The sequence below is a fragment of the Vitis riparia genome, chromosome 6 (assembly GCF_004353265.1).
Source record: "Vitis riparia cultivar Riparia Gloire de Montpellier isolate 1030 chromosome 6, EGFV_Vit.rip_1.0, whole genome shotgun sequence".
Classification (NCBI taxonomy): Eukaryota; Viridiplantae; Streptophyta; class Magnoliopsida; order Vitales; family Vitaceae; genus Vitis; species Vitis riparia.
In genome coordinates, this window is record NC_048436.1 from 15,394,774 (window position 1) to 15,418,187 (window position 23,414).

Below are 23,414 nucleotides of genomic sequence, written 5' to 3' on the forward strand. Positions count from 1 at the left end.
TGATGAGAAACAAAGAAAAAGGAACAACCTATACAACAGAATGTTTTACAGAGAATCAACTGATTTACATATCAAGTTATTTGTAGATCTATCAATAAAAAATGGTGTGTGGAAGTTACATAGTCAGCTAGATAAAGGCTCTTCCAGTATAACTATAGATCATCCTCTTCATCATATCTATCATAGTCACTGGCACTACCCGCAAAACAGCAAAAACATAATTATACCCGGAGAGCCCTGCCCTTGAGAGAACTGAGTTTCCTCTGAAAAAATAAGTTGCCTATTTGTTAGGTGAATTCCTTCCTTAGGGTTAATGGGGATCTTCAGATATACCGGCCCAACTGAATTAGCATCACACTGATATCATCAGTTGAGCCTCGTGAAACAGAGAGGTCCACGAGCTTTTTACAGGCAAACAAAGGATCTGGCTTATCAACACCGATGCAAAAAGGACGAGAAATGTCCACTGCTTCTTGGTTAGTAACCTGAAACCAAAGGAACAAAGGAAGGAAACCCATTTAGATTCATAAATTATTTGACCCTAAGGAGAAAGGAAAAACTAGAAACAAAATCTAGTTCTGATACATTACCTTATCCCACAATCCATCAGAAGCAAGGATTAAGAACTCATAGTCAGGTTGAATTGCAAGGATTTTTGTCTCTGGATCTGCAGTTACCCACTGTTTAAGATGACGATCGCCAATTCCTCGGGATACAGCCAAAGATCCCTGAATTCTCCAAACACCATGGTAGCAATCAACATAGCCATCCTACAAAAAAAAAAAAAAATAAAAATCCATCAGTCACGATTCAGACAAGCTTCCCTTCAACAGCTGAATTTCATTTTTCAGATTTCATGGGGGGAGAAAAAATAAGCACACCATCATCTTCTTACCAGCTTTTCAATTCTGCTCTTTTCATCCTCTCTCGAAGGCCGATGATCAGAAGTGAGGGCCTTGGCAATTCCCCCTCTGCTCATAACTGCGCGACAGTCACCAGCATTTGACACAACAAGTTTGCCATTCCGGATCAAAGCTGTCACACAGCATGATCCACCGCGGAGATCCTCCTTTAGAAAATCAGAATCCGTGTTCAAGTAACCGTGTTTTACTGACTCTTCAATTTCATCGTCACCTCTTCTCACCACTTCATCTAAGATGTTGTTTTTCAAATTTTGTGCTGCAAATTCAGCAGCTTTTGCACCACCATGCCCATCAAAAATACCAAAGAAAGCCTGCAAACATAAGATAACTTCCTATCAATTTCAAGTACTGTAGAATCATAGAACTAAACTCCAAATCTTTATATTTCATTTATCTCTCAAGTTACAAAATTGATTATTGTCTAACGATTTATATCAGAATTCCAAAATATCTTGTAGTAATCCAGATCTAATTATCTTCCATCAATTTCCCATCTATCTGTTTATTCCACAAACAATAGTTCAGAAAAGAAATTCCCAGAAGATATTAAGTGCCCTCATTATTTTGATGGAAAATAATTCCAAGGACAAAGAAAGGCCACGTTTTGTCCCAATTGGCATTCCAATACAAACAGTGGGAAATATTTTCCTGTGCTCCTATTGGTTTCCCAGGAAATCATTTTTCCTGAAGTTGTAGCTTAAGCCAAATCATCCAAGTCTACAAATTTCAGTATTTTCCATGAAAATTCTCCGAAAAGATTATTATTATTTATTTTTGTGTGAGCAATAGTCTCAACAGCTACTGAGCTAAGAATACAGGAAAATCATAAAAACTACAAATTAAGCAAAGGAAAAAAAATAAAATTTCGCAGTACCTGTTTGGGGTCTCCTTGAAGGTCAACCACAGCCGAGTAGCGATCCTCCATAGCTTCTCTCCTCCCCCTCTTGCAATACACGGAATAATACCCGTCTCTCTCATCCTCCACCGCCTCCCTACACCCCTCACCCACCGGAACCGGCGCCGGAAAACTCAACGACGCAATCGGAATATCCAACCTCGCGGGCCTCTTTCGCTTCAAAACCGTGGGTGGAGACGCCGAAGCCGAAGCAGCAGCAGCAGCAGCAGAAGAAGAAGAAGAAGAAGCAGGCCCCTCCTTGCAGGGCCTCAGCCCAGTCAAGGACTTGGGAAGCCTAAGCCTAAAGGGAGAAGATGGCGAGGAGGGCGAGGAGACATGGTGGTGACGCGTCAGGGTTTCAGGAGAAGAGACTGAGGTTTTGCAGAAGAGAGAGGAAGAGGGAGAGAAGACAGGGGAGTTGGTCACTGCAACTGAGCACGCCATTGATTTCTGGAAACGTTCTCTCTTTGGTTTCTGTCTTTGCTTGCGATGATTTTTTTTGCTTTCGTCTTTCTATTTTCTGATTCCGTTTGTTTGGTTTCTGTGTTAATGGGGGCGACCAATGTGGGATTTATAGAAGGGGGTGTTTGGAGTCAAGAGTGGGCCCATCCGTGTTTCTAAGAGCGTGGCGGTCTTTTTCTCAGTGTTTTGACTTTTGACTGCTAAAATCTCAAATATATATCCCAATAAAAAAAGGGAGAATTCCATTCACACCAAAAATCATGGAGAAAATTTCCCAAAGAAAAATTTATTTTAAAAATAAAAAATAATAATTTTAAGGAATGAATGGTGTTAGATTAAAGGGTGAAAATGGTCAAACACGTTATTTGTAAAGCAGTGGTGATAGGGATAGAGGGAGCGTTTTGATTCAATACTTGAATTGAAGATTATCCTCAGTTATGGGCTGGAGACAGGTGGCCACCATCTGATTGGTGGAGGCAAGTTCCGCGAAGTTACCGTTGGGCGGTGACCGTTACGTGTTGTGGTATTACGACACGGTCCTTAATTCCTGAAATTTGACCGTTTTTTATGTCGGAGGGAAGGGTATCTTCACCTTCCCTGCAAGCAAGAATATTTCCACAATTTCGATTCAATATTCAATAATTATAAATTCAATTTAATTTTAGTTAATTTTCCGTTTTTTTCATCTCCTAATTAATAAAATTAATATTAGTTATTGCGATTTATAATTACGTGGAAGAATTTTTTTCATATTTATTATATTATGTATATTAAGTTTGTCTCTATTAAAATGATTCGTGGGTTATGGAACATTTGTTTTCTAAATAGATAAATTTTAATTTTAAATTATTAAAATTTAAATATAATTTGAATTTCAAACATCTTAAATGTATTTTTAATAATCACGTAAGATTAAGATTCAAATTTAAATTATCTTGCATACAAACTATGATTCAAATTAAACTAAATTAATTTAAAATAAACTTGATTTCATTCAATTTTTCTATCATTCAAGTTTTAATTTAGATGTATAAGATCATATTATTTTGACATAATTTTTCTTTCATATTATTTAGAAGTAGAATCAAACTAAATTAGACCTAATTTTTTAATTTTTCTTTGAGAACCATTTCACTTGTACCTCTCTTCGTAATGGTGACAATGGACTGTATGTTGATTAACTTGATTTTGTATTTTGTTCATTTGAAAAAATAGTAAGAATTAGGGGTATAAATAAGGTTTGAGAATTAGGGATATAAATAAGGTAATTTCGATGGATTTTTGGATAAAAAGTAAATCAAATAAATATAACTAGTTTCATGATAAAAATCGAACCAATTAGATTTATGATAAAAAAATCAAATATTTTAATTCAACCCAATTTTTATACCTTATATTTGTATTTATTTTGAACCCAAATTCCATTAATTTGAATTTATATTAAATTTTAAATTTAATTTATTTTTAAAATTAATTGAAATGAACATGTTGAACTTTTTTTTTTATTTTACTTCTTTCCATGTGAGTTCTAATTAAAGATTTATTTATTTATATTCATTTAATTGGCTTGGTATCACGTGGATAAATTGATTTTGAGTCATTAAATAATTGGGGTACGTGTGAAATGGTGTGAAAGGATAACAAGAGGACCATTTTATTTTTCCGTGTACACATAACATAATTTCAACGCGATGTTGAACTGAAAGGATCCTCGGGAAGACTATTTTAAAGTCCTTCCCTTACGCCATGAAGAAAAAACTCCACACCAAAATTCCTTCAGGATTCATAGTCGTCAGTCCAATTCCTTCTCACTACACACCAAAATTCCTTCAGGATTCATAGTCGTCGGTCCAATTCCTTTTCACTCCATACCCAAATTCCTTCAGGATTCATAGTCGTCAATCCAATTCCTTTTCACTCCACACCAAAATTCCTTCTGGATTCGTAGTCGTCAGTCCAATTCCTTTTCACTTGTTTTTCTCTTGCTCCATGGCGTTAAAACTTTGAAGTGTTGTTAAAACCAGGAACATTTGAGAGACATTTTTAGAAAACAATCAAAACAATTTCCAAGAAACCATAAATACAAAAACAAAATCAAAACCTTTTAGCAGCACGTAAATGTAGTTCCCCGACGTCCAGATGCAGCACGACCGCGGCACCGGATAGCGAGGAGAACAATTTTCTAGCTTCGCTTTATGCATCGTCGCACAAACAATTATAAGTGCGATTTATTGACGAAAGTGAAGCCATTTCAAATCAACACAAAAGACAACAATTTAAAAAAAAAACAATCAGTTTGGAAAACAAAGGAGTAGTATAGTGAACTCAGTCCCTTAGATGTTCGTAAGAGTTGCGATCATATCCGCAAGTCATTACAGGTCTGTAGACTCATCACCGTTGTTAAACTATACTCCCCATCCTCATATTCAAAAAGCAAATTCTTTTTTCCAAATAAGGGCGAATATGGAGTTGTTCTGGTGTTCTTCAAAAGCGTGTAGAAGGATAGATTGAAGGCCAGATATGGAAAGAGCAATACAAATCGTATTGCTTCAGGGGAACGAGTACAATGGGAATCGATCAGATCCACATCGGCTAGATTGCCAAGCTTTTATAAAATGATCACAAAAACAGAGATTTCTATAGAGATGTTTCAACTTCCCAGTGATGCAGTGCAGGCGGTTTTAGAGCTGCAGATGCAAAATGAGTCGAAAAGCTGAACACTTTGCTTTTGCTTCAAGGGAACGAGTCGATCAGAAACAGATCAATTCTGTCGACCAGATTAAGAAGCATCAGATAAACCTTCGGTTTGAAAAATCATGAATCGAAAAATCTGAATCAAGCCCTAAATGATGAATAGGTAGATCTAGATGAAACCCTAATTTGATCGGCGCCAGAAGAGATGACGATTTGGGGAGAAAAGGCGCTGTCTTATAGATGTAGGGCTAGTCAGATCGGACAGTCCAGATTTGGCTATTGATAGATCAACGGATGGTATTTTACGGCCCTTGTATTTTCCTGTTTCACTCACAGATGACAATGTGCCCTAGTATGAAAAGTTTCGGCCTCGGCTAAAACCCAGGCCCATGAATTCCGGGCCAGATTAGGCCCATTTCTCGCTAGTAGCCGTGGGCTTCGGTCCCTTCTTGAGTCTAAACTATAGCCCTACTCTGCGTGGATTTTTTTTTAATTTTATTTAAATCAGTTTAATGTTATTTTAATAAAATTTGTAAAAATTGGGGGATTTATTCTCTTGGAATTTTGACTCAAAGTGGCCTTCATCCAACAAATATAAATTACGAGCATTTTATGAAACCGTTATTCAAATAACCCCTTTTTATTTTTTACTTTTTAATCAAATTACCCTTTTATTAAACATTGGTGCCTACTGCCTAGCAGAGATTTGGGCTAAGAGTTCAATTTCAAGTTGGGCCATAAGGCCCAATTTGACTAAGACAAGGGCGCTGCAAGCCTTGCCCAAACCCAAGTTAATCGTGTCTAAAAACCAGCCCAACTCTGTCCCTTTCTATTCATGGATTTTCAAACCATGGGCCATAATGGTGGCTCTGTGCAATCGAAACAGGCCACTGGTGACTGACCCATTCAGTCCCCTAAACTCTAATTGCAAGGGAAATGAGCTAAACCCAATAATTTTATGCAATTCATATTGGCTCATAGTGTAAGTTTTTAAGCCACCTAATTAGACTCTCTTTATCATCCATATAAAAAAGAATCCTAGATTCAAGTTTCTTTCTGCAAGCCCTATCATACAAGGATTGGTTGTTTCTTGGGAAAATGAAAACCTAGAAAAGAAAGGTAGCAAGCAGAGCCCTTTTGGATGAGAATTGCGTCTACTGCAATCTTAATACATGTATCATGTGGTCGAAAGTTCTAAGACATGAAATGAACAAAGCTTGCAGCCAAGGTATATCCCAGAAAATGACATGAGAATATAAAAGAATAGAAAAACTTGCCTTCGTCTACAAGACTACAATGCAGCAATAAAAAACATAAGCCCTATTGTCAGAAATTGCTGCTCTCATTGTCCAAACTCCAAAGTATGCCTGGCACATCACTCTCAATGCTAGATCAGCAGCTTCTTCATGATTCCTTTTTCAAAACATATCTTGCTTGTTAAAAAAACCTTTAGGGCTGGCTTTTGATTTTTTCAATAACATCAGTTTGTGTTCAAAATTGGATATTGGACCGTCTGTTCTCCAACAGTGAAGAGATCATGAGGGAAAAATGCAGTGTCCTACCCCGATGTTTGCTTCTTAGAAAGTTTGAGAGACAGAAAATGGAGTGGGAAAATACAAGGAAGGAAGGAAAAATACAGAGAAAATTTTTAATTTCTTTAAAGATGATAAATTATTTTTATTTGTTATTTTAAACTCATTTTATTTATTTTAACTCATTAATATAAAAATTAAATAATTTTAAAATACATAAGTTTTTAACTAATTTTAATTATATTTAATTTTCTTTAAAACATTTTATAAGAAAATCAAACATGAGAAAATTATTTTCTTTAACATTTTTTTCTTTTATTTGTACTTTTCGGAAACCAAACATAATTAAGTATAAAATAATATATTTTTTTCTTGACATTTTTTCTCTTTTGTTGAGTACTTTTTAGCAACAAAACATAGATTGAAGTGATTTATGATGCAAAATACTTTTTTTTTTTTAAATTAATAGAAACTTCTATTTTTTTTTTTTTGACTAATTTTATTCAAAAAGTTTAAGAATTAAAAAATAATTTAATGTAAAAATATATAAGAAAAATAATGGTTTTTTTTAAAAGTAAAATGACTTTATCCGTGTCGCCGCACACCATCACACTATTGATAGGACAATTATATGTCCTGGTCAAGCCCATGACTGTGTTTTGTCTTACTAAGAAGCTATTTCATTGGAGCCTTTCAGCCTACCTACCAAACAAAATATAAATTAATTGCAGTGGTCCTAATACAAAAGGGAGGGAGCTAGAAGTCAAAGAACATCACTGTCCTATTTGAAGTTCTATACAATTTTGTTTGATGGTAAAAAACAAAAAAAGTGGCTCAAGGCCTAGCCAATTGTCCCTCCAAGGAAGTGGCGCTAGTTGCCACAAGCGCCGTAACCATTGACCCAAAAAAAGTCTAGAGCATGAGAGTATTTTGGCAAGCTTTCTTCTTTTAACCTTTCTATTAGTCACCCTTTAAGCAAATGAGTGTATTTTGTCCAAAGAAATAATCCTAAGTTGATGTTGGAGATGAAATATACGTCTTTCTGCATGAGAAACATCTTGCTTCTTTACTTAATTGATGTATTAGGACTGACATTAAAGATGGAATAAGTGGATTTATCCCTTGATCTTTTAACCTTGTTGGTGTTTCCTTGTATGAGGAGAAATTTGCTTTTCCACTATTCGTATTGACGTTATAATTAAACAAGCGTACAAAGTTAATAGAAGGTAAAAATGATTCATTTCTATGTGCCACCGCTATTCATATTGACGTTATGATTAAACAAGCATACAAAGTTAATAGAAGGTAAAAAATGATTCATTTCTATATGCCATATGATCCCTAATGCTATTAAATATGGGCGAGTCAACAATTATTTTGCCACTGTCCCAACTCGTATATGCAACTTAAGTTTTATGTAATGTCATTTTGCTATGTTGGATATGGAGATAGTCGTCTCAAGATGATGAAACATTTGATATGAAACCAAAGGAAAAGAAAAAAAACCTTATTCTTCAGAGCTTTTGAATTTTCAAAAACATCACTTAGCGTTAAAAATTTGGGTCACGAGTCCTCTTAATTTTTTCTACTCCATTACAGTGGTTCTCCTATTCATGGTACTCTCTTAGATCACCACCACTCTTACATTGTGAAAAGGACTTGACACTCTTTAATTTATTTAATCATGTCAAGGAGAAGCCTACTAAATAAACAAGTTCTTTTTCCTCGCAAGCTAAGAAATATCTATTGAACCCTATTGTTTTTCCCGTATCAATCAATATTTGTTTAGTTCTATATATTGATAGGTGACAAACGACAAATTGGTAATAATGTCGCTCCTCAAGGAAATGACATTAAAGAAGTAAGTTCGAAGAAATAATGTACTCTGAAATTTGATATAGATTCTTATGCGTATACGTTAAAATTGTGTTGACCTAAAGATTTAATGTTAACTTTTGAAATTGTGCGTATTTGGGATTTTAATATTGTCATAGAAAATACGATTAAGATATTGACTCAGGCTTTGATATGACTTGAAACAAATAAAAAAAATCTCATGCGTGTAGGATAAGATTATGTTGACCTAGAGATTAAGTATTAGCTTCCAAAATTGTGTGTATTTAAGATTTTAATATTATGATGGAAAGTATGGTTAAGATATTGATTCGGGTTTTGACACGATGCCATTTTTTTTTGCATTTAATTAATAGAAATTATTTTTTATTATATTTAAAAACTTAGTATTTAAATAGGTAATAAAAGTAGCGTATTACATTTATTGGTTTAAAGTCATACACTCGAGATGCATTCAACTTATTCATGTCAGACTCCTCGTGTCGCCCCGTGCCATCACATAACATGACATGGTCGAGCTGGTGCTTCAATTTGTCAAACCAAGAAACCATTTCATTGGAGCCTACCTACCAAACAAAATATGAATTACTCGCATGGTCCTATATAGCATAAAAAGGAGGGGCTAAAAGTCATGAACATTGCTTTCTTTTTGAAGTATACAGTTTTGTTTGAAAGTTTAAAAAAAAACGCCTTGGGCCTTACCCAGTTATACCTTCGCCAATTATCCCTCGGAGGAAGTATTACTAGTTGTTAGAAGCAACAAAGCCATTAGGTTAAAAAAGTCTAGAGCTAAAGTTTCCTTAACCCTTCTATCAATGATCTTTTGAGTTGATGAGTATCTATTTGTTCAAGTTGAAGATGGAATGCATGCCTTTCTACATGAGAAAGAACTTAGTTATTTACTTTACTAATGTATTATAAATGACATTAAAAATGAAATAAGTAGATTTGTCACTTAATCCTTCTAAGTTTATGAGTGTTTTCTTGTACGAGGATAAATTTGATTCTTCTTTTGATTGAGCTTTTATAAATATTTCATTTTCAAGATTATGGTTGATCGAATATGACATATGATAAAATAAGACCGAGGATAACATATCATATTCTATGTTTGGTTAATAACAAGATATGATAAATTATATCGTTTCTTATCTTATCTTATATTAATAATAAAATATATTATTCGCATTTTTTTATATCATTTTTTCATGAGATGTTTTAATCTTAATCTAATATAGGATATACACATCCATCCCATGTATCATATTTTTTTTTATTTTTTTATATTAATTATGTCATAAAATAAAAAAATTGATTAAAAAATTAAATTTGTGGTTAAAAAAGAAGATCCAAAAAAATATTTATAAAATATATTGTAAGGGTATATAATGATAAATTTGAAATATTTCAAATTAACTTCATATCCAACTTGATAGACTTAAGTTTTGAATTAATTGATAAGTGTATATAATGATAAATTTGGAATATTTCAAACTTCATTAGGTGTAATTAGCCGATGTCACTTGGATAGCTTTTGTCACAAATTTGAAATTTCTCGACTCTGTTCCTAAATGTAGACATATTGAAATTTAACTTAAAATATTTCAATAATATAATTTCTTTAATATTAAAAAAAAAGCCTTTTGATATGATGGACCCACCAACATTTAAGTCATTAAACAAATTCTTAACTTCATTCCGAAATTTGGATGCTTGTAATTTTGCATGTTAGCTAGTTCAAGATATATTATTGGTTCATTACTTAATTAAAACTCAAAATTTTAAATTAATTAAATTAATAATTTGATATGATATCAACTTTGAATAAAAATTTAAGGTTTGATTAATTAGGTGTCTGAGTTCTAATATATCCATTTATTTATTTCAATTGTGATATATGTCCCTTCATATGGGAATATAGGTCTAGTTGAATCAAGATAGCCATCCACTGATTTGATCTATAAGACTATAACAAGTTGTTGAACCCATAAACCCTAAATGTAAGTTAAATGATCTTAAGCCAGGTCCATACACCCACCATGTGGGTTGAAGTTCCAACACAAGAAATGATAAAAACCTTCTAGCCAAGTTATGTCCTAAGAGGACATCAAAATATGAAGAATAGAAATCCTTGCCTTCATCTACCTACAACTTTAACAACCCCGGCCTCCATTTCACAATGTCTGCAGCAATCAAAATGGCTTTTCAGGATTTTTCTAAGTACTTCCCATATCAGAAAGTAGGCCCTAATATCAGAAATTGCTTCTCTCACAAAATCTTGAAGATGATAGCTGGTATAAATTGACTGCAGGACGAAGAAGCTTGGGGCTGATAATGAAAGAATGAGACATAGAGTGGAGGCATGTGATTTCATGTGATGGGGCCTTTTAATGGTTTGAAAGTATTCATGGCAAACCTTTGAAAATTCCTTTTAACAATCTCAAAAGCCACTTAGAGCATCTCCATTATAATCATGAGATCCATGACCAACTTAAAAAAATACGATACCCTTTAATTTAGTCTGAACTCAGAGGATGATGTCTAGGCATAGACCTCCTTTATACAATAATTTCTGTAATCACCATTATCATCATTGTTATAGTCATGATTCGGTTTGAAAAGGGTATGATATCATTTAATTTATTTTGGATTCACAGTCATATGAGATGATGGATAGACATATCCCACTTTCACATTCATTCCTTCGACCACTACCACATGCCTTTGATCATAACCACCGGTGCATCACCACCACCACCACCACCACTATGATCATTGTAGCTGGGAAGACCACCACCACATTCCTTTGACCCAACCACCGCAGCCATCACAGACCTCATTGTAGATTTGTAATCATCAGTCAGTTTAAAAATGGCATGGCACCCTTGAGTTTACTTAAGCCGGGTCAAGGATATAGCAGCGCTTGAACGTGAGACAATATCCATCAGAATCTTCCATGTTTCTGCAGTATTTCCTTTGGCTGAAAAGTCGCAAACTTATCCATCTCTCCGCTTGCCAGCTCAGAAAACTTATCCAAGTCGCCACACGCCACCACAGGGACTTATCCGCGTCGCCGCACGCCATCGCGCACTGCTGTAAGGACAAATTATTCACCATCTTCAACTCACTGCTCCCATTTCTCTCTGCCATACGCCACTTCATTGGAGCTTACCTACCCAACAAAAGTATAAATTATCACTGTCGATGAGAGTATCAAAGATAAGAAAGCTAGCAGTCAAACAACATCTCTTTCCACCTAACGTACGATCTATCTATCTATATATATATATATGGTCCATTATCATAAGTCCATAACTAAACCCCTCGCACGCTGCATTATTTTTTATTCAATGCATGGCGGTTTTTTTCACTTTTTTTTTCCCCATAGAAAGGCCATTTCGTGGTGGGTGGGGGATGGTGGGCACTGAGAACATCAGTTGCTGAAATAGAGAATTTTGAGTCATGGTCACCGCAGAGCCTTAAGAGGAATCATTTTTCCCTTCGTATTGTTGATTTTATGATTTAACTAAAACCTAAAGACTCCATTGATAATTCAGCTGTACTGCCTCTTTAGCACTGAAGTGATATGTCTCTGTGAAAACTCTGGCCTGCAGACAAAAGGGTTGGCACTTGGGACAGGCCATTGATTCATGAGCTTTGTGTTTTCAAAACAGACATATCTCTATCTCTGAAACTGTATGGGGTCCTTAGTTTTGTTTACTTTCCCAGGTGCTTGGACTCATCCTATCCTCTCATATTGTTACCATTCAGTTCAAAGTTGCCAAAGGGTGTGCATCGTTTTTAACATCTAATGGAATGAAGCATCTTAATTTTCCTCCAGAATCAGGGGAAATAATCAGCCATTTCTCGGGCATCTTTTCCAACCCTACATTTCCATACATCACGTCCATTCTTACTATACGTAAATCAGTACAATAATTGAACTCTTAATCAAGAGAAAGCATGACTTTAAGGGCTTGTCGGATCATTATCCTTCCAAACAACATTTTCCGAATAAAAAACTTCCTAACCCAAATTTTACTCTATGTAAATCAGTATAATAATTGCACTCTTAATCAAGAACATGTTTTAAAGGCTTTAAGGGCTTGTCAGGTCATTATCCTTCAAATCAACCTTTTCCAAATCAAAAACACATTTAACCAATTTATATTATTTATAAATTCACAATACCTTCACCGAGAATTAGCCAAAAAAACTGTTTTTCAAATTCAAGTTCATTGTTTTTAAAAACTGTTTTTCAAATAATTTTTTTCCACATAGGTTAGAGCCTAGAAGATTCAGAAGGGACATGTATAGATGTACCAAGAAGAAATGGAATGAGAGGCCCTCTCCATACCTCTTACTTTTCTTCCACGTGTTCATTTGGACTATGTGAAATGTGAAAAAGATAAACATATACCCTTGCCACCTTCGTCCTTGGACTTCTGTGTAACGTCCTTGGCATCATCATCAACTTTCTCTTTCTATTTCTCTTGCGGTTAGCCATACGTGGCTAAAAGTTGTCTGACAATGTGCCTGTTTCCCCTCTATTATTTACGAGGCCTAAGAACAAGATAAGGCTTGAAGCATTATGTCTCGTTTCATTTGATCAATTGTTTAAATCTATACTTCAAGGAATATGATTTCTTTTACCAGTTTTGCTATGTTTTTTAGCCCTTTATAGAGGCTCATACGCTATAATTTTACCCAAATTTTCACATGGGCCGACCTAATACTCATTGGTTTAGATGGGAATCATCCCAATTTAAACATAAATCAATAATGGGAGATTTCTTGCCATAATCTTATCCGATTGATTGTGAACTTGGAAGATATTCTAGTTCAGCACATCAAATAATCTACGAGATTCTTATCACATGGAAAATGGACCCTATTATCTAACTTAAAATAACTTTCTTATGTGACATGTTTCCAAAAGGAAAATCAAACCCCATTGTTTATTTCTTAATTTGAAGTCATGGGTGGACAAAATCATAGCCAAAAAATCAAAGGTCTTAGTTCCAAACTCTCGAAAATCCTAGTAAGTGACACGTGGATTGTATTATAAAAACGTATAATTAATGGGTTACATCATTTAAACTTATAAAATGTCGAGGTATCATCGGCAATGCTGACTCAGCATTTGAACCTAAAGGATAAACCTCACCTCAACATTTGGAGATTTACAAATAAAGAAAAGAAAAATATGGAGGAATGAGAGGAGAGAGTGGGGGATGGTAGGATGGAACGACGTCGTTTTAGAGGGGTGTATGGTAGAACGTGTTTAACGACCCAGGGCCAGAGGTTCAATTTTTGTGCATTTTGCCTATAAATACGTGGCCATAGCGGCTCTCTCTTTACTCCACTGCTATTTACGTGTTGATTTCTCCTGCTTCCATCGAATTTGATCCATTCTTTATCTCTCTTCCAATTTCGACAACTCCCCTTGAATTTTTTTCTCTGTCCGTTTTCTCTTTTTCTTGTGTCAATCCTTCTTCATCATCATCATGTGCGGAATACTTGCAGTTCTGGGTTGTTCTGATGATTCCCAGGCCAAAAGGGTCCGAGTTCTAGAGCTCTCTCGCAGGCAATCCCTTCATTTCTCTCTCTCTCTCCCTCTATTTCTTGAACACCCATTTGTGATTTCTTCTTCATTTTCATTCTACTATTCCTTTGGTCATTTTGCATCTCTTTTTATATTGGGTGGAAATTGACACATGGTCAGATACATTTTGTTTGTTTTCTTAGATTTTTTTTCTTATCTGCTTTGAGTAGGGAGACACAAGTGTTGTGATCTTCATATGATGATGGTCATAGGACTATTATTAATGTTTTCTTGTAACCTTTCTCTGCCATGGCCCATGGGTCCTGGGCCTCCTGGCCACATACTCAGAGTCTCATTAATGTGGGACCAATTTACATTTTTTTCCCTGAAAAATGTCAAACGGGAACTGTCATAGCTCAAATGTGACCAGGAAAATGTCAAACGGGAATTGTTTCCATCCATGATGCATCACAAAAAGTAGTGATTTTATGCTATTTGTAAATGGACCGACATGAACCTTTTCTTGAAACATATTGGACTGTATCAGATCATTGATCATAATCAATAGCTTAAATTGAGGAGTGTTTGATATTTAATTCTGCAGTTGTTTTACCATTGTTATTTATGCTTCTGTGATAGGTTGAAGCATCGTGGCCCTGACTGGAGTGGGCTATACCAACATGGAGATTGTTATTTAGCTCATCAGCGGCTAGCAATCATCGATCCAGCTTCTGGTGATCAGCCTCTATATAATGAAAACCAAGCCATTGTTGTGACGGTAAGCTTTGTGCCAGAATAATTAGTCTAGTTTCTGGTTGGAATGTAATTAAATTTCAGGAAATGAAGGTTTAATGGACAGAATTATGTGTTGAAAACCAGGTGAATGGAGAAATTTATAACCATGAGGAGTTGAGGAAGAGCCTGCCAAATCACAAGTTCAGGACCGGGAGCGATTGCGATGTCATTGCCCATTTGGTGTGTCAATTATGGCCAATTTATACCAACTTGGAATGATCAAATTTAAGAAATTTGCAGATTAAAATCGGTTTCCTATATTAATTCTTATTCTGATAAATAATGGAATTGTATTTTTTTTTCTCCTTTCCCGAACAGTACGAGGAGCATGGGGAAAATTTTGTGGACATGTTGGATGGAATGTTCTCATTTGTCCTGCTGGATACCCGTGATGATAGCTTCATTGTTGCCCGAGATGCCATCGGAATCACCTCCCTCTATATTGGTTGGGGACTTGATGGTAGTATCTCATTTGACCCTGTTTTTAAGGACTATCTTGACTGTTTTCTATGTAAAAATATGATTTGATCTTTGTGGCTAAACTAAACTACTGCCAATTTTCATCCTCAGGCTCGGTATGGATTTCATCTGAGCTCAAAGGTTTGAATGATGACTGTGAACATTTTGAGAGCTTTCCACCTGGTCACATGTACTCTAGCAAAGAGGGTGGATTCAGAAGATGGTATAACCCCCCTTGGTTCTCTGAGGCTATTCCATCGGCACCATATGACCCTCTTGTTCTGAGGCGAGCTTTTGAGAATGTGAGTTTCATGGAACCTAACCCTTTTAATTCGTAAACCAACTGGTCAGAAAATTGTTTCATTGTACGTCTTGGTTGCAAAATGCAGGCTGTGATCAAGAGGTTAATGACCGATGTTCCTTTTGGGGTTCTGCTGTCAGGAGGTCTGGATTCATCCTTAGTTGCCTCTATTACCGCTCGCCACTTAGCAGGCACAAAGGCTGCTAAGCAATGGGGAGCACAGCTCCATTCCTTCTGTGTTGGGCTAGAGGTGAGTTTAAAGACAACAAATTTCAATATAACTGTAACGGATATGGACTTTTAGTCCTTAAACCAGACTCTCCATCTGTCAAACAGGGCTCACCGGATCTGAAGGCTGCAAAAGAAGTTGCAGACTATTTGGGCACCGTTCACCACGAGTTTCACTTTACCGTTCAGGTAATAATACAGAAATGGTCTTTCCAAATTCAAGTTTTCGGCTTTTCTTCACAGACCCAACAAAGTTAGGAATTCATCATCTTTGTGTGGCAGGATGGTATCGATGCCATTGAGGATGTTATTTACCATGTTGAAACTTATGATGTGACAACGATCCGAGCAAGTACCCCTATGTTTCTCATGTCGCGTAAGATTAAGTCACTAGGAGTGAAGATGGTGATATCCGGAGAGGGCTCTGATGAGATTTTTGGTGGGTACTTATACTTTCACAAGGCGCCCAACAAGGAAGAGTTCCATAGGGAAACATGTCGCAAGGTAACAGATTTTATGCAAGGCGTCTGGTTTTATATCTGCATCCTTCAATCCAAAGTGATTTAAGTGAAGTCTTCCATGGCCTTGTTTGTATGCAGATAAAGGCACTCTACCAGTATGATTGCTTGAGAGCTAATAAATCAACATCTGCATGGGGTTTGGAAGCCCGGGTCCCCTTTTTAGACAAGGAATTCATTAAAGTTGCAATGGATATTGACCCTGAGTGGAAGATGGTATTAAAAAAAAAAATTCAATTATCAATTAGGATCGCTTATCTTAATGTGGGTTGCAAAAAATTCTAAGTTTATCAAGTAGATTCTCTGATAACAGCTTCAAATCTGTTTCAGATAAAGCCAGAACAAGGGCGAATTGAGAAATGGGTTCTCAGGAGGGCTTTTGATGATGAGGAACAACCCTATCTGCCAAAGGTGTAACATCATAATTTCCAGCGTTCTTTTACTGTTTCGTGCCCATCGATCAGATTAACAAATGAAACTAACGAGCTCAGTCAATGATTTGATTCCCTGCAGCATATTCTCTACAGGCAAAAAGAGCAATTCAGTGATGGTGTCGGTTACAGTTGGATTGATGGGCTCAAAGCCCATGCGTCACAACATGTAAATCTCTATCTGATGTTCATCTGCATTTTTGCTTTTTCCAAGGATATTTGATTGGTGTAACTCATGATTAACATGTAACTCCTACCTTCAGGTGACCGATAAAATGATGCTCAATGCTTCACATATCTTCCCACACAATACCCCTACCACAAAAGAAGCCTACTATTACCGAATGATCTTTGAGAGGTTCTTCCCACAGGTGATCTGATCGAATCTGACCTAATCCAGTAATACAACACTAGTCACATACGTGACATATAAAACTAACTTCATCATGCTTATTCATTGTCAATTTCTGTTCTACAGAACTCAGCTAGGCTGACTGTTCCGGGAGGAGCAAGCGTTGCATGCAGCACTGCCAAAGCAGTTGAATGGGATTCTGAGTGGTCAAATAACCTTGATCCTTCTGGCAGGGCGGCATTAGGAGTCCATCTTTCAGCTTATGACCAGAAGTTAACCACAGTCAGTGCTGCAAATGTGCCAACAAAGATCATTGATAATATGCCGCGGATTATGGAAGTAACCGCACCCTGACTCACCCTTGGAAGGACAATTCTATGCATGGATTCCAGGGTATAATATATTTATAAACTTTAGGCGCAAACGTAGAAGTGGGAAGGCATTCTATATGGTAGTCCATGAATCTTTTGATATCAGACAGTATTTTCTAGTTTAAGTACAAGGTTGTAAGCTTTCCTTCTCTGTTGTTGTACATGGTTTTGAAGTGTGTTTTCAGTATCTTGTGGTGGTTTAAAAACTAGTTTGTGAAGCTTCCCTCTGTTACACAATTCACTCAAAATGGTATACTTCATGTTATCAGTGTCTATAGGAAAACTAAAATGTGTTTCAGCTTAAATTGAGGGATAATGACTCAATAAGCAAGTCAAGGCATGCAATACTTCCACTGAAAATACTCCTATAAACCCGGGCTAGTCTCAGTATGAATCCAGGCTGGCCTATTGACAGGGTTGTCTCAGCTCTGTACTCAAAAAGAGTCACCCTGAAAATGGGGAGCCCTGTTTCCTATCCCCAAGCCTCTTCTGTTGACTACTTCATTCATCAGGGTACCCCATGGGAGAATATTGTCCAAGGAAATCTCAAATATGGAGTCTCATTTGCTTAGAATGAAGCCAATGAAAGTTAATTCAGAACAAATTGAAGAGTTCCATTCTTCTTCTTTGATTTCAAGAAGAGCTAAGATTTCCCAAATGCATCTGTTACCAACTAAGCGAGAAGCTTACATGTTTGATGATAAGAACACCTAGAAGAGGAAACTAACTATATTTTTCAGAAACAATACACATCTCCAATGGACTAATTTACATGAGAGAGAGGTGCAGTTTGGCACCCTCTCATGGGATGTGTGACTATATATAAAGAAGAAATGACAAACACTAGCAGATTAGAAGAATAAAGCAGTGTAGAATAGTTGGTTCCAAGTATCAGGCAATCCAGGAAGGCACCAATGGCTACAGTCAGCAGACCGATCAGGGTTAGCTCGCTGCGCAGGGCTCAGATCCCCACTGTAGATTGAGGGATGCCCATCTTTCCTCATCTCAGACAACAATGTTATGTCCAGCAAATATACAGGGCCACTCATTTGGCTCATTACTTCCTCCACTACCCTCATTTGATCTGGGTATGCTCCTGGATAAGTCATTCCACTCATTGGCGCAGTCTCACCGTAGCAGTTCTTTGTTGTTGTCACTGCCCCAGCACTCCATTCAGATGGGCTGCCAATTTCATTCACCCACATCATTCAGTCCCCATTCAAAATTTATTCTCTACATCACTTCAAGTTTGATACAAGAACAGAATGATCTCAGCTTTGTTCAAAGAGACCATTCAAGTGGATAAGTTACAAGACTTTTTAAAGACAAAATGCTATGGTTCTTAGGAGCTTTTCAACAATTGAATCACAGTTAATGAGGAATCAAAAGGGACCAGTGCTTCCACTTGGTTTGGGTTAGCAAGGTCAACTATGATTAGCATAATTATGATACTATTTTGAAACTTCCAAGGTAGGTTTTTATAATCTTAATAAACCAAGTATTGTTTTGTCTCTTTTTAGCAATGCTACCGACAGAAAGAGTGATTGGAAAATGGCAAAAAACATCATCACTGGATGCTCCTCCATCAACTGGACTAACCTTTACCTTTTCTAGCATTTACAAGATTAAATGTGAAATAAAGTTACTGCACATGTGCCTGAGAGGACCACATGCTCTGCAATTGTATGGAGACAAGGAAGTTTGAGGAGTTGATTCATTCAACCCCATACAATCTATGGAAATCAACCTTGGGCCCTCATTAATGAGTTCTAGAAATCAACATCAGGGCCTTATTTTTTTACTAGTTGCTCTCATCATAAACCAAAGAAAGAAGGGCTACAAACAACCTTATCTCCACTGGTGAAGTTTCGGGATATGGGAAATGGTGAATTGGAAAAAGTTTGTTATTTGAGAGCATTTAATTACCATAGTACAACAAGGAGAAAAGAAAACAAGCAGACAAGCAGTCTGGTGCCTACTGGGTTGAAAAATATATAAACAGAAGTCCTACTGCCTTTACAGTGCAGGGCATGGAGACCACGTGGCGAATCATAAAGGGAGAAAGTAATAGTATCCTCTAAATAATGGTACCTGCAAGTGGGCAGTCCAAGCATTTTCTGCCACAAGTTAGGTGACCCCCAAGAAAAATCACAGTTTTTCTCAGCTGGGTAATATGATTCTTGATTTTATGAACTAGGGTCCATGATCAAGAGCTATATATTTATTAGGACACAGCCTAAAATCAGACAGTACTCGTTGCTCTTCTACCATATCAGAGGAATGGTGAAGGAATTCTGAGGCTTCTATTCAATTTGTACCGACTGGGATAACCTAATTTTCGGGGAATCTAATGGGATCGACCTAATGTGCTTAAGACATTCATCATTTGGTGGGTGCCAATAGTTTTTTCAATGGAATTATGGGTTGATGCCCTACCATCAGTAAAAGGCACAAAAGGCACAAGATCAAGGAGGCAAAGTGTTCAGTTCTAAAAAATGATTTAAGTTTTTCAAATTCTTCTCCAACTAATAAGAGCCTGGAAGAAAATCTAGCATAACACATGGTTGAGAGAGGAACTTACTTGTAATGGGTGGGAGAAGTGGACTGAAAGAAAACTCTGGTTCTGGTTCTGTCAACATTGGTATCAACCCATCTCGCCCATGTTCTCAATCCTTTCTCAAAAGCAACCAAACGATCCATATCTTGATACAATGTCCCATCCATTTCTATGTAATCCCACCTACAAATTCACACAATATGAAATCACCCATTTCCCATCAAAATTAAATGACTCGATTAGAATGAAGTCGACTTCTTTTATAATAATATGTCATGTAATTTTGGTAAAATCGGGACTAACCCTTGGAGGGATCCCTTGTGACTCCACCAGTGACCTGTGTTAAATGACAGTACATCGACCCCTCTCCATGCGTTACCATTTCCAGAGATGTCACCCAGCCTTAGGACTCTCTTCCCCTGAACTGCCTCTATGTCCACCAGATATGGTGCTCTGTAAAATGAGACAGCCACACCATAATCCTGCATTTCCCAAAACAATTCCCATTAGGGTATGTTCGAATTGGAAAAAGAATGAAATGAACTATTGAATAACAGGGTGATTAAGACCCAATGCCCACCAAGAACTTCAAGGTTGAGAGGGGGTCTCCTCTGATAATCTGGGTTGGTGATCGTGGCACTGCAGTCGAAATCATGCAAACCAACGATTCCCATTGGTTTCTCCCCAGAGAATCACCTACAAACATCACAGTCTTGCCTTTCATTCTCAGCAGAAACTCGAGTCCATTGAACCTACAATGCAAGCGCAAAAACCATAGGTCATGAGAATGGGCAAGCGAACTGAAGCAATGGTGAAAGAAGAGAAGAAAATCAAGCACCTTGGAAGCTCGCAATTGGTGGGTTTCCAACGATATTTGAGGTAATCAGTGTCGGGTCGACCGTACATTTGGCAGTTGAATTCAGCATCAATGAAGGGGCAATCAGAGAACTGGTACAAGGGATATGCATCGTCACGAACCCAGGTGCCCATAAACAGAGCACATGTGCTTTGGTTAGCCTGAAGAAATGGCCTCCTGTTATGGTGGTGGTTATTGTGGTTCTTCAACCCCAGTAGCAGAGCTGATGAAGCTATGTGTGGCTGAACCAGAACTAGAACTAAGAATGTGAAACAAGACCCAAAAGCATAGAAAGAAGATGGAGCAGAAGGAAAATCCATTTCACAGCTCCAGGGAGAAGAAGAAAAAGAAAAAGAAAAAGAAAAAGAAAGGAAAGTAAAGCTAAAAGAGAGAGGAAGAGTTAATGGAGGCCTGCATAGTGCATATAAAAGAGGGGTTTTTTTGTTGTGTTGTGTGCATGTGAAGGTAGCTATGCTGGTTCACGTGAGTTATTATCATAGTTTGGTTGACGGTGGCTTGTGAAGCTACTTTGGACCTTTGAATCCAGTTTTTTCTTATTGGGCATTGGGGTCATAGCTGTCTCAAATGGTTTTTTGTCCTTACATCCCTCCCCCCACGCCAATCCACCCATATATGTTTCTTTTGTTTCACTAATCTCTCACCTCCATCTTACCAATATCTATTTGTCAAAAGAAGCAACTGGACAACACCCCCCTCCCATATGTGTTCCTTTTGTTTCCCTCTAATCTCTCACCTCCATCTTACCAATATCTATTTGTCAAAAGAAGCAACTGGACAATACCAGTCATTCTTCCTTTTTTTTTTCTTTTTTTTTCCAAGGGTTTTAACCCATATTCAATTTCTCCCTTATGTGTATAATTTATATCTGTCAAAGAAGTAATTTGACAGATTTGATTTAGTAGTTTCCCAAGCATTATGTACTCCCTTGTTAGCATATGGTTTTTTCCCCTCAAATAGTGATTTGGGCACTTGAGATGACAGTCCAAATAATTTTTTTTATTTACTTAATAGCTAGCACATGGTTTTTGTTCCCCTCAAATAGGTGATTTGGGCACTTGAGTTGACAGTCCAAATAATTTTTTTATTTATTTAATAGTTAGCATATGGTTTTTCCCCTCAAATAGGCGATTTGGGCACTTTGGGATGACAGTACAATATATATATTGAATAGTATCACGGACATGAAAGATTTGCTTTGAAAAAGGTGGGAAAGAAAGCAAAAGCAAAAGTATAAAATAGGAAGGAGGGAAACATGTAGAGGAGGCGCCAGTTGTTGGGATGGGGCCAGGATTGTACTGAGCCATTGCTATCAGAGCTTTATTTTTGGGAGAGGAGACAAGGTGGGTGAGGTTTTTAGCCCCAGTACACCCCACTTGGGGTGTGGTCATGTGGCCACTCCTGGTTTTGGCAGGCGCCTCCAATTTTGATTCTCATTTTCAATACAAAAGAAAAGGAACAAAAGAATACTTGCTGTATGCCCAAAAGCAACTCTGCCCCCTTTCCATCAAAATGAATATCAAATGTTCTTTGCTTTCCTTCACCCACATTCATAGAACATCATTCTCTCCTCAATCTCCTCCACAGCAGTAGTACAATCAGAGATTCATGCATCCCAGAATGATTTCATGGGATTAAAAGAACTGCATATTGAGTTATGTAGCTATGATTTTCAGAGTGTATCAAACTTTATGAGTGGGTTTACCTTTTACTGAGCTCCCCCCCCCCCCCCCCCCCCCCCCCACAATGCTAGCTGTATCTGCATTAAAGATAACTGTATTACAGATGATCTAATAAGTTTTGGTCACATCAAAGCTGGGCAAGAGAATTTCTTTCAGTAGCTGAGATCCAATTATTGTCTTCTAGGTGTGTACCTCTAAAAATAAATAAGGTTCAATTAATAGTTGTCCCCAGGCTTGCACTTCAAGATTGTGGATTACAAAGTTCTCAACATATCAGCAATGGTTATTTAGAAGAGTAAGTCCTTTTGAGGGTTGCAACCTGTTAGAGGAGATGGAGAATTTAAAGAATTTGAAGAAATGAGCATGGATTTGAAGGCACGAGAAGTCTAGGATACCTATTTTAGTACTTTTCCCACAAAAAAAAGTGATCTGTTTTTGTTAAATTGTCTTAGGAATCAAAACCTAAACTTTTTAGGGAGGAGGAGGGACACAAAGAATAACTTGTATTCTACTTCTAGGGACTTAACTAAATGTGAAAAATGTCCTTGTATTAGGCATATCATACCCTCTACAAAGGACACATACATTTTTATTGACACAATTCTCAGAAAAAGCATCAAGTTGAGAAGAGTAGTCAGCACAGAACCATAATGCTAATGTTGTTCTTGCACCCCATAATTTCAATGGAGAGAAGTGTAAAGACTGAGTTCCGTGATTGAGGAAAATGACACCTGTAAGGCATTGATAGAAGGGAAAGCTTGACGTATGCTTGACTCTAGTGCTACCATGTGAGTAACACTTTTTCATAAATTTTACGAGGACAAGACAATGATGTAGCAGATGCTTACATGTTTTACAATCACATTTTTTCTCTGTGTTTTTTTTGTAAGCCATTTTGTTGATTTTTACCAAGGGGTTTAAAATCAGAAGCTTTAAGAAGG

General features: G+C 36.9%; 3 protein-coding genes and 2 non-coding genes across 5 annotated transcripts; 1 reads left to right on the plus strand and 4 right to left on the minus strand.

Annotated features, from left to right (window-relative positions):
• Positions 1 to 2,365, minus strand: LOC117915525 (probable protein phosphatase 2C 25). The gene is made up of 4 exons (XM_034831090.1): positions 1,798 to 2,365; positions 896 to 1,234; positions 591 to 770; positions 1 to 485 (listed from the first exon to the last, which is right to left on the minus strand). Exons 1-4 carry the CDS (start codon positions 2,260 to 2,262, stop codon positions 324 to 326), a joined length of 1,146 nt encoding a protein of 381 aa, XP_034686981.1. The 5' UTR covers positions 2,263 to 2,365; the 3' UTR covers positions 1 to 323.
• Positions 2,366 to 4,396: 2,031 nt separating this feature from the next.
• Positions 4,397 to 4,530, minus strand: LOC117917190. The gene has a single exon (XR_004651653.1). It is a non-coding gene; the product is annotated as a small nucleolar RNA snoR136 (small nucleolar RNA).
• Positions 4,531 to 4,599: 69 nt separating this feature from the next.
• Positions 4,600 to 4,681, minus strand: LOC117917170. Its single transcript, XR_004651636.1, has one exon. It is a non-coding gene; the product is annotated as a small nucleolar RNA SNORD25 (small nucleolar RNA).
• A 9,025-nt stretch (positions 4,682 to 13,706) lies between these two features.
• On the plus strand, positions 13,707 to 17,625 carry LOC117916054 (asparagine synthetase [glutamine-hydrolyzing] 1). The gene is made up of 13 exons (XM_034831860.1): positions 13,707 to 13,947; positions 14,545 to 14,683; positions 14,785 to 14,880; positions 15,019 to 15,160; positions 15,271 to 15,461; positions 15,549 to 15,710; positions 15,797 to 15,877; positions 15,971 to 16,192; positions 16,288 to 16,422; positions 16,537 to 16,617; positions 16,720 to 16,806; positions 16,901 to 17,008; positions 17,116 to 17,625. The coding sequence occupies exons 1-13, from the start codon at positions 13,868 to 13,870 to the stop codon at positions 17,341 to 17,343; spliced, it is 1,752 nt and encodes a 583-aa protein (XP_034687751.1). The 5' UTR covers positions 13,707 to 13,867; the 3' UTR covers positions 17,344 to 17,625.
• Positions 17,626 to 17,906: 281 nt separating this feature from the next.
• On the minus strand, positions 17,907 to 21,262 carry LOC117916055 (protein PMR5). The gene is made up of 5 exons (XM_034831862.1): positions 20,756 to 21,262; positions 20,498 to 20,669; positions 20,221 to 20,399; positions 19,942 to 20,100; positions 17,907 to 18,542 (listed from the first exon to the last, which is right to left on the minus strand). Exons 1-5 carry the CDS (start codon positions 21,091 to 21,093, stop codon positions 18,212 to 18,214), a joined length of 1,179 nt encoding a protein of 392 aa, XP_034687753.1. The 5' UTR covers positions 21,094 to 21,262; the 3' UTR covers positions 17,907 to 18,211.
• Between the last annotated feature and the right edge of the window lie 2,152 nt (positions 21,263 to 23,414).

Bases quoted from the DNA above. Each gene is read 5' to 3' on its own strand.
- LOC117915525 (XM_034831090.1), bottom strand. From the start codon at position 2,262: ATGGCGTGCTCAGTTGCAGTGACCAACTCCCCTGTCTTCTCTCCCTCT. The intron at 771-895 runs GTAAGAAGATGA...TTTTTTTTGTAG, and splicing joins AGAGCAGAATTGAAAAGCTG to GATGGCTATGTTGATTGCTA. The intron at 486-590 runs GTAATGTATCAG...CTTTGGTTTCAG, and splicing joins CTGATGGATTGTGGGATAAG to GTTACTAACCAAGAAGCAGT.
- LOC117916054 (XM_034831860.1), top strand. From the start codon at position 13,868: ATGTGCGGAATACTTGCAGTTCTGGGTTGTTCTGATGATTCCCAGGCC. The intron at 14,684-14,784 runs GTAAGCTTTGTG...GTTGAAAACCAG, and splicing joins ACCAAGCCATTGTTGTGACG to GTGAATGGAGAAATTTATAA. The intron at 17,009-17,115 runs GTGATCTGATCG...TCTGTTCTACAG, and splicing joins TTGAGAGGTTCTTCCCACAG to AACTCAGCTAGGCTGACTGT.
- LOC117916055 (XM_034831862.1), bottom strand. From the start codon at position 21,093: ATGGATTTTCCTTCTGCTCCATCTTCTTTCTATGCTTTTGGGTCTTGT. The intron at 20,670-20,755 runs GTGCTTGATTTT...CTTGCATTGTAG, and splicing joins ACCAATTGCGAGCTTCCAAG to GTTCAATGGACTCGAGTTTC. The intron at 20,400-20,497 runs GTGGGCATTGGG...TGGGAAATGCAG, and splicing joins TCTCAACCTTGAAGTTCTTG to GATTATGGTGTGGCTGTCTC.